This window comes from Phalacrocorax aristotelis, chromosome 10 (assembly GCF_949628215.1).
Source record: "Phalacrocorax aristotelis chromosome 10, bGulAri2.1, whole genome shotgun sequence".
Taxonomy (NCBI): Eukaryota; Metazoa; Chordata; class Aves; order Suliformes; family Phalacrocoracidae; genus Phalacrocorax; species Phalacrocorax aristotelis.
Genome location: NC_134285.1, coordinates 3066049 through 3080991, shown reverse-complemented (window position 1 = coordinate 3080991; position 14943 = coordinate 3066049). Strand labels below are relative to the sequence as shown.

Below are 14943 nucleotides of genomic sequence, written 5' to 3'. Positions count from 1 at the left end.
TCTGCTAACCCTGCTCTTGTCCCTGCAGCCCAGCTGCTTTTCAAGGAGGCAGCTGGAAGGATGGCAAGCTGCTGCCATGTGCAGTACCAAAGCCACTTGGGCTGCTTGGAGGGATCTGACTGGGGCTCTGCGTGTTGCCTGCAGGCACCAAGATCTCTCTGGAACTGCTGATCACAGCTGCCATGAAGCAGAGGCTCGAGCTCTTCCTCAAACTTGTGTCTTGTCATCGCTCAGGCAAGGGACTACCAGCTACGCCTGCTTCGGAGCATGGAGCGTGCTCACCCCGAGGCCTGCTTACCTGATCAAAGCCCTCTCACCAAACCCACTCCCAGACAAAAAGGGTTCAGCCGACAGCCAGCAGGAAGGCACAGGCACAATGCAACGCCCCACTCTTTGTGAAAGTCACCGTCTTCATCACGGGCCCTTTCTCGTTGAGTTTCCCTTCACAGACAGTGAACACCCCACTGTCCAGCTGTGTCAAGCCTCCCTGCCTTGGAGCACATTAGCACCACTGTCAGCATAACATTTGAAGCTGGCTGCCCATGGCTGTGATTTACGCACATTTTTGTGATGAAATGCAGCTGGCAAGTGCACTCTGCTTTCATTCTTGGGGCTATATTACACTGGGTTTATTTTACCTGCCAGTTGAAATGCAAACAACCTGTCTAAATTCTATATATAACCACCCGTTGCCATCACGTATGTTTATGAAGCATGGAGGTTTCATAGATTCAGGCTCAGAAGCCTTGGAGGGCACCGTGACTGTCTCAGCTGACTCAGTACATGACCCAGATGGAAGAAACTCATCTTGTGGGTCCCACACACTGTTGCTACATGGTGTGGGGCTGTCACCGGGGCTGTGCAGATCCCCAGGTTCCGTGCAACAGCTTATGCTGGGAAGCACGTTACCATCACCTGCTTAAGTAGTCCATCATCTTGGCAGAGAGGAGATGTGATTTATATGGCCAATCCCTCACCATGGAGAACAACTAATGGCATAAGTGAGGGGAAGGAACTGAACCATTGGTGGTGGTAAAACGTGCCTACGGTTCCACAGGGAATATCCCAATATTATTCCCTAGACTAATGAGCACATCTATAGGAACCAGATCAGAGTGCAAACTCCCCCCTCCATGACTAGCTCTGTTGTTCTCCTGACTCTCCCCTGACTGCTCAGTATGTCAGCACTCAAATGAGTTATTACACTCAGTTTCTGCATTGGAGAGGTGCTGTTCCTGTCTGGTAGGAGGCAGAGGAATGGATGGATCTCTAGTATGCTTTCCCTTATATAGTAAAAAAAAATATACCAAGAACATACAATCCAACAGAAGGAAAACAGAGCAGTGGAGTCAGTTAAATTACAGAAGAGAATAAAAGAGAGAGAGAAGGCTCCATGAACACCATTCCCGGCAGGCTCCCCGTGGAAGGACGTGATTTACACCCTTTGCCATGAAAGCTGCTAAAGGCCAGCAGACAGGGATCTAGCCCTGAGCCAGGACACCTGGCTTTTAACCGCAAACATTTGCCATCAGTTCATACTATCTTGCCTCTGCCCCTTGGTTCCCTCTAATACGGGAACAACACCTTGCCAGGTGTAAGTGCTCCATGTAGGACCTGCTGCTGGTTCTCATCAGAAGCCTTGCAGCCTGAATTGTGCAGACAGGATCCCCAAACTGTTACCAGCTTTGTTAACATCCGGGCAGAGTGGCTGTCTGCAGAAAAGGGGGCCTGGATAAAGGTGGTCTGGAGTGTACTAAAAAGGTGGTATGATCTTGGGACACAAAAGAGGATGAGAAACACCTCTCTCCTCCCGAGGTCTCCGGACAAAGCCCTTCTCTTCCCTCCCAAGAGGTGGGGACAGAATTCAGATTACCACAAGCTGTTTGTTGAACGAGCCAAATTTCTGTCGCTCTGCTCAGGAGACCCAGCACATGTTCTCGAGCGACACAGCTTCCCTACCAAACCAGCACATGGGGAAAACCATCCACCCCACGCTTACTGCTGGGACCTCAGAGGGGGAGCAGGGAGGGACAGCTTGGTATGTAGCTGACAAAGCCCAAACACATAGAACAAAGGACTACTAAGAGCAGAATGAGTCTCACATCATTTATGCAATAAGCACAAACACACTGGGCTGAATTTTCACATCCCGGGTTGGGCTGGGGGAATCTGCTTCAAGTCCAGCCAGTATGCGAGTTCTTAAAATTGGATCTTGCAAAAAAGTTGGAAGAATGATCAAGTTTTGCCAGATGAAAGTGAGAATCTCAGATCAGGATAACATTTTATTGACTCACAACTCAAAAGGAATTTAAGCAATTTGCTTCAAACACCACCGAAAGATTCTCCTCTGCTTTCTGAGTAAGTGCTGAGCTTTCCAGGCCAAAACAGAACATCACTAGAGAAGCTAGTTGCTACCTGAAATCACACTGAATTACTTTTACTCCAGAATAATAAAATGTGCTGCTCAAAACCAATACTTCTCTTACACTGATAAGCAACAGACCACCGGGTGCCCACCAAGGTCAGCTCAAACCTACTCTAAAGACAGCTGTTCTGAATGAAACATGCCATGGATGAAGGATCAGAAAAGCAATTAAAAGCTCTTTGAACAGCAATAGCTTGGAAAAAATACTAATTTGTACTTCCCTTCTGAGAAGTGAATATAAAATAGCATTTCTAGTGCCATTTGATGTAAATTGAGCCTTTTATGGGGAACCATTACAAGTATCAACAGCCACTTTGCAAATTCCTCTGGGAAGCCAGGTGGAGGTCCCTCCTCACAACTTAAACCAGAGTTCCTCAGGGATGAATTCAGAGCTCACCCTTCTGCAGGGATAATGCCAGCTCACCCTTCTGCAGGGATAATGCCAGCACCTCTCTTGGACAAATGAACAGGACTCTGACCTACTGGATAATTGGGGAGCTGGGAATTAGGGCAGACCAAAGAAGTAGCAATTATTTCTTCAGACCAGTCAGGGAAGCACACACAGGAGCTGACTCGGGGACAAAAAGGTATCACTGAAAAGTGGCAGCGAGGCATTTGGAAACACCTTGTGGAACAGGACCTGCCTGTGCCAGGCATCTCTCCCCACTGCCCCAAAGGCATGGCAGAGGTCATGCTTTTGGAGTGCGCTGCTCCTGCTTGGTTGCTGCAGTGCCATGGCACGTTCTCAGATACTCTGGAGAATTGCCAGCTGCAATGAATGCATAACAAAATCATCCAATGTATTGAAATTGCCTGGAAGATTAATGCAAGGATTGCTGCTTTCTTTGTACTTGGCTTTCCTCATCTGTTGGAGTGCTTATTCGTGCTGGAGATAGACAAATAAATAAATAAAGCATAAGAGCAGGGGAAAAAAAAAAAGGAATTCCAAACCAGCCAATTAACCTTTGAAATACAAGTTGTGCTGCTGCTAACAGCATCCTGTAACCTCCTAATTACCAGCCCTGTACAACGTGGCAGTTGGAGACAGAGCTGGCTGTTAACCCTGCGGATGTGCTGTGCGGGAGAATTTGATTGCCATTAATGACTGAAGTCCCAAAGAAACTCGCTTCCCATCATCAGCTGCCTCCCGCTACCCGGATCTCCTGCCGCAAACCGGCTGTGCTGCCATGAAATCTTCAATCTGCCTCTGAGAAGAGCAGGAATGCTAAAGGACAGCTTGGTGCAAAGCAATTCTAGCATGTCCTCATCTTTCCTGTGAGTCAACTAGCTGATGCAGTGGTCGCGCCCTTAGCCACAGGACAGGGTCCTTGCCTAAAAGGTTATTACGTGGGCTACGTGCATTAAATGGGGTGGTGTCAGCTATGTTAGCCAAGAGCAGCCAGGGAAACTGTGTGAGCAGACTGCTGTGAGCTTCAGACTCCCACAAAAACACATATTGAAGCCTTGAGGGGATTTGGGTATGGACAGGTCTCTCTCATTCATCTGGAGGTAGAACCGTGGCAGTACAGACACAGATCACCTTCCTGTTTTGTCAAAGGGTGTTACCAAAGTGCTGCTACAGCACACGTGCCCCCTTGCCCTGTGGCTACGATAAGGGCCAGCATTAAAGCCCACCAGGTTTAACTCCAGCCTGGCACCTTGCAACCTCGATTTCCTTATCCAGAAGATATGGACAATAATGCTCGCTTGCCTCAAGAGGGCTCCATGAGACTTCTTCGTGGAGTGCCGCTATGTCCCGGGATGAAAGGAGAGATAACGCAGTAAGGACTACTACTGCTCTATCTCCCACGCCATATGTTGTTCAGTACCCTCCACCCCTCCCACGCACACAGAGGATTGATGCCTTGGCTTTGAATAGCACTCTGAAATAAAAATGTATATGGTGTGCCCACCTACTTGCAAAGCCACTGATGATTATGAAGTCTGAGAAGCTGGAAAAGAAAAGCAAGCAGCCATTAACAGTTTTTTTATAAAAGGGATTGGGCATTTCCTTACAGACAGTGAGGTTAGGGGAGGGCTTCCCTGTGGCTGCTGCACTGATTGCAGCCCAGTTTGACAAAACCAGTCGATGGCTGAAAAGAAGTGGCAGGAGTCAAGACCAGGGAACCTGCTTAAGCTGTTCCACCCAGAGCAAATATCTCCATGGTAGGTGAGGTTTTGCAGGGCTTCAGGGCCCAGAAGTCCCCTGCCCATGCTGCTGTCTGCAGGCACAGAGCACAGGAGGCCTCCCCAATGCTGAACCTGAACCCTGCTCTCTGGGTAACACTGAACTGCTCGGGGGGGAGCAAGGAAAGCAGAGGAGAGCCACAGAGTGGCTATCCTTGTAGGCAGGTCCTAAAACTTTATACCTTGGGGAATGGCCTCCAGGCTTGCCCTCGGGAGGATGGAGGAGATGATGGCAATGCCCACGCCTGGTTAATAGCCTGGGGAAGGCTCACACCTTCTCGCCTTGTCATACCTGCTCTGAGCAGAGGTGCAGAGTGACTGGGCAGCATCCATCCCTCAGTAACCAGAAAGCTGTGATTAAACTGTTTTTCCTGGCAAGGATCATGGCATAGCCAAAACGAGCCATTCTCACCTCCCCTCTGTCCCAACACCATGCAGTGGGTTCGTGACAACTTCGCTCAGGCATCTTCTCCTTATCTCCACACAAAGCCAGCCCCCCCACCCCGAGTCCTGCAGCCAGTTCTCACACAAGGAGGGCTGCAGGTTCTGAAATCACCCTGCTTTGCTCACAGAAGCTCCAGACTTTCATGCCAAACAGTTCGGGAGAGTAAAGCCATTTTCTATTGTTTTTGGATAGTGTCTCAGCCTCTGGCGATGCCCTGGAGGTCACTCTGTTGATAGAAGAGTGCTTGGGCAAGGTGTTTCGAAGCTGGGCTCTGACAGCTCCACGGCTCGTTATCCCCGCTGCGTACCAGAGACGCTTTGCAGTCAGGCACGTGGAGGAACTTTTACAGGTTTCACTTCAAAATTCCTCCCTTTTTATTGGGCCCATGCTGGGCAGTGCCGGTGAGCAAAGCTGGCAGGAGTCTGATGTTCCGTAGCCAAAAGCTTCAGAATCTTTATTGCCGTTGGCTTTGAGATGGTTTAAAGCAAATCTTTTACAAGGTAAAATCCAATATAAACCTGCCGGCTACAGTTTTCCTTTGTTAGCATCAAGGATGTAATTATCACAAGTTACCTTTATACGAGTGATTGTGGACAGACTCCATGTGATCCCTGGGCTTTCTCACTGCAGCCTGCCTAAGGTTTTCCCCCAGCACCCATCATAGCTATATCCAAGGACCGACAAAGCTGTATCCGCCCGACAAAGGAGTATCCATGCAGAAATGCAGCCACCACGAGGAATGAATGGTCTATTCAAAGGCTACTGACAAGGTGTACTTCCTAATTTTAAAACTTGTTGTGGAACAACTAACCAGACAGAAAGCTGACAGCGACAGCTATTTCTTTGTTGGGCTTGGACCCTCTCTGCTGTAAGTGTGAACTAATTTATTGCTGCACAGTTGAGGTTCATGTGTTTTAGCTGAGTACTTGCTTTTCTGAAAGAAAATATGTCTCAGCACAGAATATGGAGGTTTAAAGCACACAAGTGGAGAGAAAATAAAGTAGGAGCACTCTGGAGAATTGTTTGCCATGGTCCTGAGAAGGATTTAATCCTGGGAAATAATGGAGAAGAAAACACAGAGCCTCTTGTCCTGCCTTTGGATGTACTACGCCAGTCTGTCTGCCGTTCCTCCTCGCTCCTGAGTGGATGGGCCAAGGCAGAGAGGAGGAATAGCTTTATAAAGAACCTTGAGCTGGTCCTGATCCTGCAGTGGAGATTTTGGGGGAGCACTGATGAACCTTTGACTAACCACCTCACAGAAGATCAGTATGAGGATCACCTGGCCTCCCTGACATGCATTTTCTGCACCTGATACAGAAGCAACATGAGAAATTCCAGAGCACTTTTTGAGAAAACATTTGAAAGTAGCCAGGTTTTCCAAGAAAGAAAAGCCCAGAAAAGCATAGCTTTCCCTAGAGTGACCAACTAGAGATACTGAGATAACTTGCCTCCCTCTCCCACTGCACAGCCCCTCAAGCTCTCATCAGCCAGCAACAAGGACAAGCTGTCCTCAGCTGCCAGCACTGCTTTCTGCCATCATCATTTCAGACTAATACTGGGAACAGTATGATTTTTCTTTCCTCCCTCCAAACACTTAAAAGACAGACCTTCTTGCACCCTATTAGATCAAATTAAAGGTTTTGGAGCCTTCAGGGAGAAGCTAACTTTTTTTCTTTTAGCATTGCCTGACAGTTTATGTCTTTATTTAGAGGTCCAGTATCAAAGAAGAAACTTCTGCATGGGTTATTTACACTACAAGGGCCATTGTGCACCACCATCATTAGACCAAAGGAGTATTTCCATCAAAACAATTCACACTTATATGAATAATTCACAGCAAACAACTTAAGCAGTCAGGCTCTGAGCCACCATGTCGCGACACACACATTTAAAGTCTCCACACCTCAGCAGTGCTGCCAGACACCTTCTAGGCTTTTTGTACACAGAAGGATGCTCCTGATCATCACACATCTGCAGGATCAGGCCCTCGGCCCCATTTGGTGTTTCCAGCTTGCATGAAAACCGCTTGTTCCTCCTCTGGCATGGCTTCGACAGAGTCACCCCAAACCACCACGCAAGCCGCCACGCTGAGCACCTGAAACCACAAAGCCTCAGGGCTCTTCAGGCCAGTCCCGCACTCACCTGCTCGTGGTACTCGATGCCCATGCTCAGCGTGTTGATGAGAATGGCTATCATAATCCCTCGGTTGAAGTACTTGCTCTCCACAATCCTCTTCAGCTTGCTGCCAAAAGCCTTCCACAGGCGGGCGACCTTGTTCCTCTCCTTGGGTTTTTTCTTCTTCCTCCTCCTCCTGCCCCGCTGCTGCTGGAGCTGGTCTCTGTGGTCGCCGTGCCGCAGGTCCTGGGTGAACTCGTAGACACCGTTGCTGTCAGAGTCGCAGCTGTCGGACTCGCTGAAGGCGAACTCGGGGTCCTCCAGGAGGCTGGCGCAGAAGGGACAGTCCTGCAGCTCGCAGGTCAGCGTGCCGCCCGGCGGGCTGGGTAGCGGGCACGCCGCGCTCAGCCCCGACAGCCGGCTGGGTGTCCGCCTCAGACCTGCAAGGGGAGACGCACACCGTGAGCCACCTCACACCCTCAACATGGCGGACAGCCCCGTGTCCCCAGTCAGGCGGCGCTGGGTCTGTCCAGGGTGGAACAGCTTCTGCAGCATCCTCAAATAAATGTAATACCCAAATACAGCCTTCATGCCGTCCATCTTACCAAGCGGCTCTTGCTTTGCCTCATTTTTCTCTCTGATCCCCTCTCCCCAAGCATCCTCTAGCTCCCTCCATGGACATGGGGCCAAGGGGCTCTCTCCACACAGCATGGCAGCCATTTTGTGTTCTGCTGCTGGGGGAAGACTGGCTGGCACACCTCTCACTTTCAATTATTTTTGATTATTTCTGACCAGCCTAACATTATTAGCGGTGATCTGAGCACTATCAAGTTGCTACACCCAATTTAGATAGCGCTTCCATTTAGCTAATAGTGAGGAGGGAAAAGGAGAAATGGGCCAAAGGTGGCTACAGACCACGATGACAGCTCGGAGAGTCACGTAGTCTCTTCAGTCTCCTTCATCCCTCCTTCAGCCTTTAATAAAGCTCAGGTGAATTCTTTGCTTGAGGCACAGGACTGAGTGTTCATGGTGTCTTAAAAATCAAACACACTGCCACATGTTTTGTGGTGTGAGGAGAAATGCTGGCTGCCCTCACAGGGCCAGGGTATGGAGATGATATGGACAAGCATAACAAGGGTGATTCGGGTGGAACAGGAACCAGATTTTATTTCCTCTTAAAAACTAAATTCCTAGTTTCCTCATATTTAGGAAACAGATACTAATGGTAGAAAAAACCCAACAGGAATGCAGTACTGTGAGCATGTGATCCTTCCTACAAAATGCCATTCAAGCATCAACAAAAACTTTCCTTGAGATTCAGGGAAATAAGGAGGGGACAGTTTTCCCTTGTAACATGCCCCTGACTGGAGGTTGGATGGGGATGCTTGGGTAGGTTTTGGGGAGACCAAGCAAGAGGCAGTGGATGCTCCTGGCTCTCGGCCCAGGAGCTTGGAGCTCACCCAGCAATAACGCTGCTGATTTCAACTACTCCTGGCTGACACTTGAGGACGCCTTTAAAGAGAAGGCAGCACCAAACAAAATAAAGCACCCCATTAGCTTGAAAACCGGGTTGTGACAAATTCAAAATATATTTTACTTGCCTGAATGTCACCCAGATATCACTGACCTTCAAAACAGCCTTGCAGGAGAGGACTGTCCTCCTCCTGGTCACTACGTCAAAGACACCAGGAGGATCAGAAATATTTGCCCCCTTACTCAACCTGCAAGCAGCACCGGTGCAGCACTGCGCATTAGCACGGCGTTTCTGATCGGGACCAGTCTGACGAGGAAAGACTGCAGCACAGCCACAGTAGCATGGATAGCAGAGGCAGTGGGCTTGCCAGACATCTTTTAATGCTATCAAAGTGTTAAAAATTATATGAAAAATACTGGCGCCGCAGATGTCTTCAAAATACCAGAGTCTCCTTGGCTGCCTGCTAAAATAACCTCACAGCATTGCAGGGCACGAGAACACGGAGGAACAGGCTGTACTTTATGCTGTTCAATTCCACAACAAAAGAAGGGAAGAGAATACTCTCTCCCACAATTGCATCTTTCCCAGCAGACACTAACCTTGTTTCCAGCTGGGGCTGTGAGTGCCCTGGCTGCTAATGCCTCCTTAATGCTCTCAGTTATCACTTGTGTGCTCCCCTTGCACAAGTCTTGCAGTGAACAGACTCTGCTTGTTGACTTGTAGGAGCAGAGAGATAATTAAGTGAAATAGCATTTTGTTTGCCCAAAGAAGCTGAGGCCAGGAGGGTTGGGCGAGCTTGTGAGACCTTACCTTCCCTGCCGAGCACAGGGTAGGTACTTAAAATGTCTCCTTTGCTAAGTTTAGGTTGGGATGGAGAAACAGAAGTTGGGAGCTGTGCCTGGCAGAGCTACACCCTCAGCAGCTAGCTTATCTGGCACTTAAAGATCCTGCCGAAGCCTTGAAGACATATCCATCATTCCTGCTGTACGAAGATGGTTGCGGTGCAGAAGTGAATCCGACTCAGCCCTGTTGGCATGGGGCAGGAAGGGCTGCGGCAGGAGTGGGAAGGAGAGCCTGAAAAGAATCAGAGCCCCATAGGGGAAGAGCTGGGCACGGACACATTGTGTGACAGGGTCTCCAGATGGACCCAGCTGACTTGCTTCCCTTCCCAGACCCTGTGCTCCTCAGGGTGCCAGATAAGCTGCTGCTCACCAGCCAAGAGCTGCAGCATCCACCCCTTCCCCTAGATACGACCACACTTCTGAAAGAGACAAAACAATTTCAGGAGATTTGTTTAAAGCATTTTGGCATCCTCTGGGCTGAAATGCCTCCATAAAAAGAGGATGCTATATTGCGTTATTAATAGCAACTCCACCTAACCTCCAGCTTTCAAAGAACTACCCCAGGCTATGTGAAAATCTCCTAAGTCATTGAAGTGGCCCTGAGATGTCACAGTGGGGACTGAGATCTGGGGCGTTCTTCTCCTGAAGAGGGCCCCACCAGCAGATCCCCCTGCAAGCACGAAGAACCAAACCTCTGACTTGAGCACTGCCTTCCAAGCAACAGCTCTTCTGCTCATCCTTGCTTTCTCAGTTCCAGTCTTCTGCAGAGCCTGGGCTTTTATCTCAGGGTAAATACATGTTCTCATAATAACCTTTATTAACTTGCATAGTTAAAGATGAACTGGTGATTCATATAAAGACCTTGCTTAACAACAGAAGAACGCTGCAACTAACCTTGCCCCTTTCTGCCCTCCTACTGAGCTCCCAAGCGTACAGAAATGTCTGCCGAAGGCAATTCCTATAACCAATCCACTTTACCCTTTTGTATGGTCCCTTAAAAAAAGAATATTAACAAAGACAAACCACCCAACCTGTCTGGCAAGCAACCTTTACTGTAACCCTCCCCAAGCTAGGCTTGGTATTTTTTCAGCACATACATCACTAGGATAAATACTTGTGTCCATGCACATGCAGATAAACAGTTTTGGAAAACACAGGCATTGAAAAAAACAGATGATACGTTTGGCTTAAAGAGATTAAAAAATAGAAGCTAGATCTTTTTGACTTTTTACTGTTCGAGGGCTTAAGACTATTTTCAGCCTTTAGCTCCAGCCACAAGAACTGGAAACATTCTGCAAAATAGAAACCCAAGCGTTGCATGTAATCACTACTCCAGAAATCCAGTGGGTGATTTATACGTGAAGGGAGACAAAACTACAATAGCCAGCAGTGCCAGTTTGGCCACAGCCTGTACAGATAGGGATGGGACAGAGGTACAAAACAGTCCCCAAGTTGTTCATTCAGATTGAATGGAGCTCCAAACCTGCAGTGACACGCAGTCCTACATTTCTTCTGCACAGGGAGAAAGACAACAGGGAAAGCCTGAGACTTGTAGCTCTGCTACAGTCCAGCCCGCACACACATCCTCTGAGGATTAGCACGGAGCAAGACCCTGCAGTGGCCATGGGCCTTCCTCCAAATCTTCTGCTCCTTCTTGTGAAAAAGAGATTTGGGGGCTCGTCAGAGCTGAACTAGGGGTTTCTAGAAGTGTCTGTTTTGAGTTCTTTCTGTGCCTCCCTGTTTTAAACTTCTTATGTTTCCTATACCCTATGCTTCTCCACCAGCTTTCACCTGCTCTTCCCTTTCAAGGTACCATCTCCCAGCAGGTGGGGCTCCTCTGCCGCAGGGCTGCAGCCAGCAGGTCCATCACTCACCAGAATGATTCCAGGGGCTGCATAGATCTGTTCTTGGGTGGGAACAGAGGGAGAACCTCCAGGATCTCACTAAGTGCGTGAGAGGAGCTCAAAAACACATGCTTCGTAACCACAGGAAAGAGGCCTCCAGCAGTAGCCTGAACTCACTGCCCGGACCATCCTGTATCTTGCTTTACCCAATGACTGCAAATACAAGGGTAGAAGGAACAGAGCTCTCGGTCCCTCAACCTGTCCTACTTCTGGCTTCAGTGCTCAGTTCAAATAGCATTCACAAAACAACCTCCATCTTCAGCACCCTACATGGCTATCAGTAACACCTTAACTCTTGAGCAATTTGCCCTTTGCCCAGTTTTCCTAAGCAAAAAGAAAAAAAAAAACCAAACCAGCTTGTTTTCCTTACCATGCTCTCCTACCAGTTGCTGCAGCTTCCCATAAGAATCTGTGCCCAAATTTACAGGACTATTAACCACAGCCACAGGTGAATTGCCATTCTTCTTTCCTTTGGGAACCGGAACAGAACTGGCTTTGCTAGTTGGGGAGGGCAGGATGGTAGGATAGTTCATGTTGCCATGGTTGGAGAGTCCGGCAGTCAGTTTAATGCTTGCAGGGGCATTGGAAGACTTACAGTTCACTTGTGGTCCTTCGACATGACAGTCTGCATGGTAAATGCTGTGCACAGACTCCGAATCCGGAGGAGGAGCAGGGCTCTGCAAGTTGGGTGATGGAGAAGGAAGCATCAATTGGCTTCCAGGTTTCATGACCTTGAGTTCCAGGTCACAGATCTCAGGGTTGGAACGTGGCCCCCGAGGACTTCCATTGCTGATGTGATAGTGGTGGTGGTGGTGGTGGTGGTGATGGTGGATGAGGTGGTGTATGGAGGTGATGCGCTTTTTGCCTCGGTGGCTTTGCCCATTTGTGGTGCTGTTTGGGTTAACTTTTTTCCGGCGCTTACTCTGCCAGTTATTGTACAGGCGTATTGTCCGCCGTTTCACCTTCCTGAAGATGTGGCAGATGTACTTGAGCAACTCCTCGTAGCAACTACCTGGCTCCGAGAAGCTGGCAATTGTGCTGTCGTTGGAGAGATAACGGGCCCGCTGCTCCTGCATCAGCTGGTTCTCCCGCTGCTTTGTTTCAGAAAACTGTGTTGCTATCACAACCAGGCACAAGTTAATCATGAAGAAGGAACCAACCTGGAGAAAACACAGGGAAAGGAATTAGCAGGGACTTTACAAAGGAAGACACGCTCTTCACCACCACATGCTGTCTGGACTTGAAATGTGGTTCTTAGAAATCCCAAGATTTCCAAACACGCCAAATCTCAGGGTCTGCTCACCAAATGTTATGTCAACATGTGCCTGAGCTGCTGAATTTTCCCCTAATCCCTGTTAAATTATTTTGGCAATGGCAAAGAAAGCTGTTAACAATAGCCTTCACCACTTTCCTCCCCTCAATGGTGATGACATTTGCTACTAATGCAGGGTGTATGAAACACGATGCAGTTATCACCACAAAACAGATCACTAGGAAACACCCAGCCAACCTGCAAGGAAAGATGGTCTGAAGTCCAATTTGTGCTGTACCGAAACTGCCTCTTCTCTTCCTCTATCACTTCACATGCTGGCAGAGTGCACCCTCCTTCTGAGGACAGTCAGGGCCCATGCATCTGTGACCTTGTACTCTTGTATCTCTCTGACACAGAGAAATGCATCTCTAGGAGATTTAGTGCTCCTAGAAAAGCCTGATTTATTGTCTGGTTGAGTTGATGTGTTCTTGGGTGATACCAGGTTTTCAAAATGAAGTCCCAAGGACAAGAATGTGAAGTGACATAAGGCTACATCCATCCCTCAGCTGTTGAGTCCACAAACTGGTTTTTCACCACTTGGATTCATAAATCAGTCAAAGGAAAATGTCAGATATTCCCATCAGAGGATCAGTGCCCTTAGGCACGAAAGGGACTGACGTCAAGAAATTGCCACTGTCTACATGGCCAAACCTCTGTGCTGTGCTCAGTAGGAAACGTATGGATTTAATCTGCACCATTGTCTGGTGAATCCTCAGGGGAAGGTGTTGGGAGATGGTTTGCAGTGCTGTTCTCCAGTTTGTAATATCGGCCTGGATACTGTTGGAGAAACAGCAAGGGTGCTATTCCTAGCTCCAAGTGACTTGGAGATTAGTCACCTTCTGGCTTTTCTGCAAGGATCCACATGTACAGAAGAGCTCAAAAGAGTGGAGCGTAAATCTCTACTATGCATGGCCCATTGCTAAAGGCTCAAATATCACCAGCTTCAGAACGCTATCGTTACTGGGAACCTCTCACACTGCTCTGGTCCATGCCTTTCCCACTGGTGGTAGGAGCTGTGGTGGTTTGACTTCCCAAGGCCTTCAAAACCACGTTGACAAGGATGGGGTTATATATAAAGAATATCCAGCCACAAAAGCACTTCGAAGTGCCTCCGTCCCATGTCCTGCCTGACAACTACATGGCGCTTTTCCCTCTGCTTTCCTCCTGACTTAAATGCTTGCTTAACTTTTCCACAGATGTAGACCCCTGGAGAAGGTTGTGCCCATTGTGAAAAAAGAGCCTTGCTAACGTGGAACGGCAGCTTCCGAAGGCAACCTCCAGCACCTCCAGTGAGTACTCCTTTGTTTTTAGGAATGACAGCACTGTAAGACCTCAGAAGGGTGCACTGCTATTATTACTGTTATTTAAAGGGCTCAGGTAAGTGCAACAGTTTGAGGGCCCTTCACTGAAATGAGGTGCCCTCTGGCACATTGAAGCAGCTAAAGGAAGCAAAGCTACAGCCTCTCCGCTTTTTGTTCTGATTAGCAGTCGCTTGGCCAAGGCACAACGGTTAGGACGCGTCAAGGTGACAAGACCAGGACTGGGAGAGTAAGAGGGAGGGAGGACCATATGGCTTGACAAGCGGTGACTATGCATCACATGTGACACTAAAAAGGACTCTTGTAGCCAATAATCTGTCCCCACAGCACTAGTCACAACCTGCATAATTACACTTTATGGCAGGAGGAAGGTCTCCCGCTCTCAATCCTAGCCGGCTCTTCTCTGTGAAAAGCCCAGGGAACAACTTTACCCCCCAAGAACAAGGAATGGGAGCATCTCACAGTTCATACTTACTATTATAAGCAATATAAAATATATAAAATTGTAAAAAGAATGTGCATCCATCACATAATACATGATGTCAACCCATCCTTCCAGGGTTATAACCTACAGGAAGACAGAGAAAGAAGGTATAAGAACAAGAGTCAACCAAAAAGTTAGTAAACATCAATCTTCCGGTAGTGCCTGGTACTCATCGCTCCACAGCATCTCTCAGGTTCCATCCAGACCTGCTGCACTTCTTTCCCCAGCTGGCTTAGGATAGCAGCAATGTGTGACCAAAGGACTGGCCTGAGGTTTCTACAGGAATCTGGTACAATTAAAATGATAAAATACTACAATAAAGCAGCTGAAACGCTGGTTCCGAGCCAGTGCAAAGAAATTCCAAGGAGGGATTACGAACAAAGCAAAAGCCTCTCTTACAGAGGCCTGGGCTTTTACCTTAGGCTGCTGGTTTTAT

The 14943-nt window shown here is 48.4% G+C and overlaps 1 protein-coding gene across 3 annotated transcripts in view; it reads right to left on the bottom strand.

Moving 5' to 3' along the window:
- CACNA1H (calcium voltage-gated channel subunit alpha1 H) overlaps positions 1-14943 on the bottom strand; it is a 127314-nt gene that overhangs the window by 75602 nt on the left and 36769 nt on the right. For all 3 annotated transcript variants that reach the window (XM_075104703.1, XM_075104704.1, XM_075104705.1), the window contains exons 6-8: positions 14499-14591; positions 11763-12552; positions 7200-7612 (exon numbers count right to left, since the gene is read on the bottom strand). In XM_075104703.1, coding sequence (XP_074960804.1) covers positions 7200-7612; positions 11763-12552; positions 14499-14591 — 1296 coding nt within the window. The remainder of the gene's footprint in view (positions 1-7199; positions 7613-11762; positions 12553-14498; positions 14592-14943) is intronic.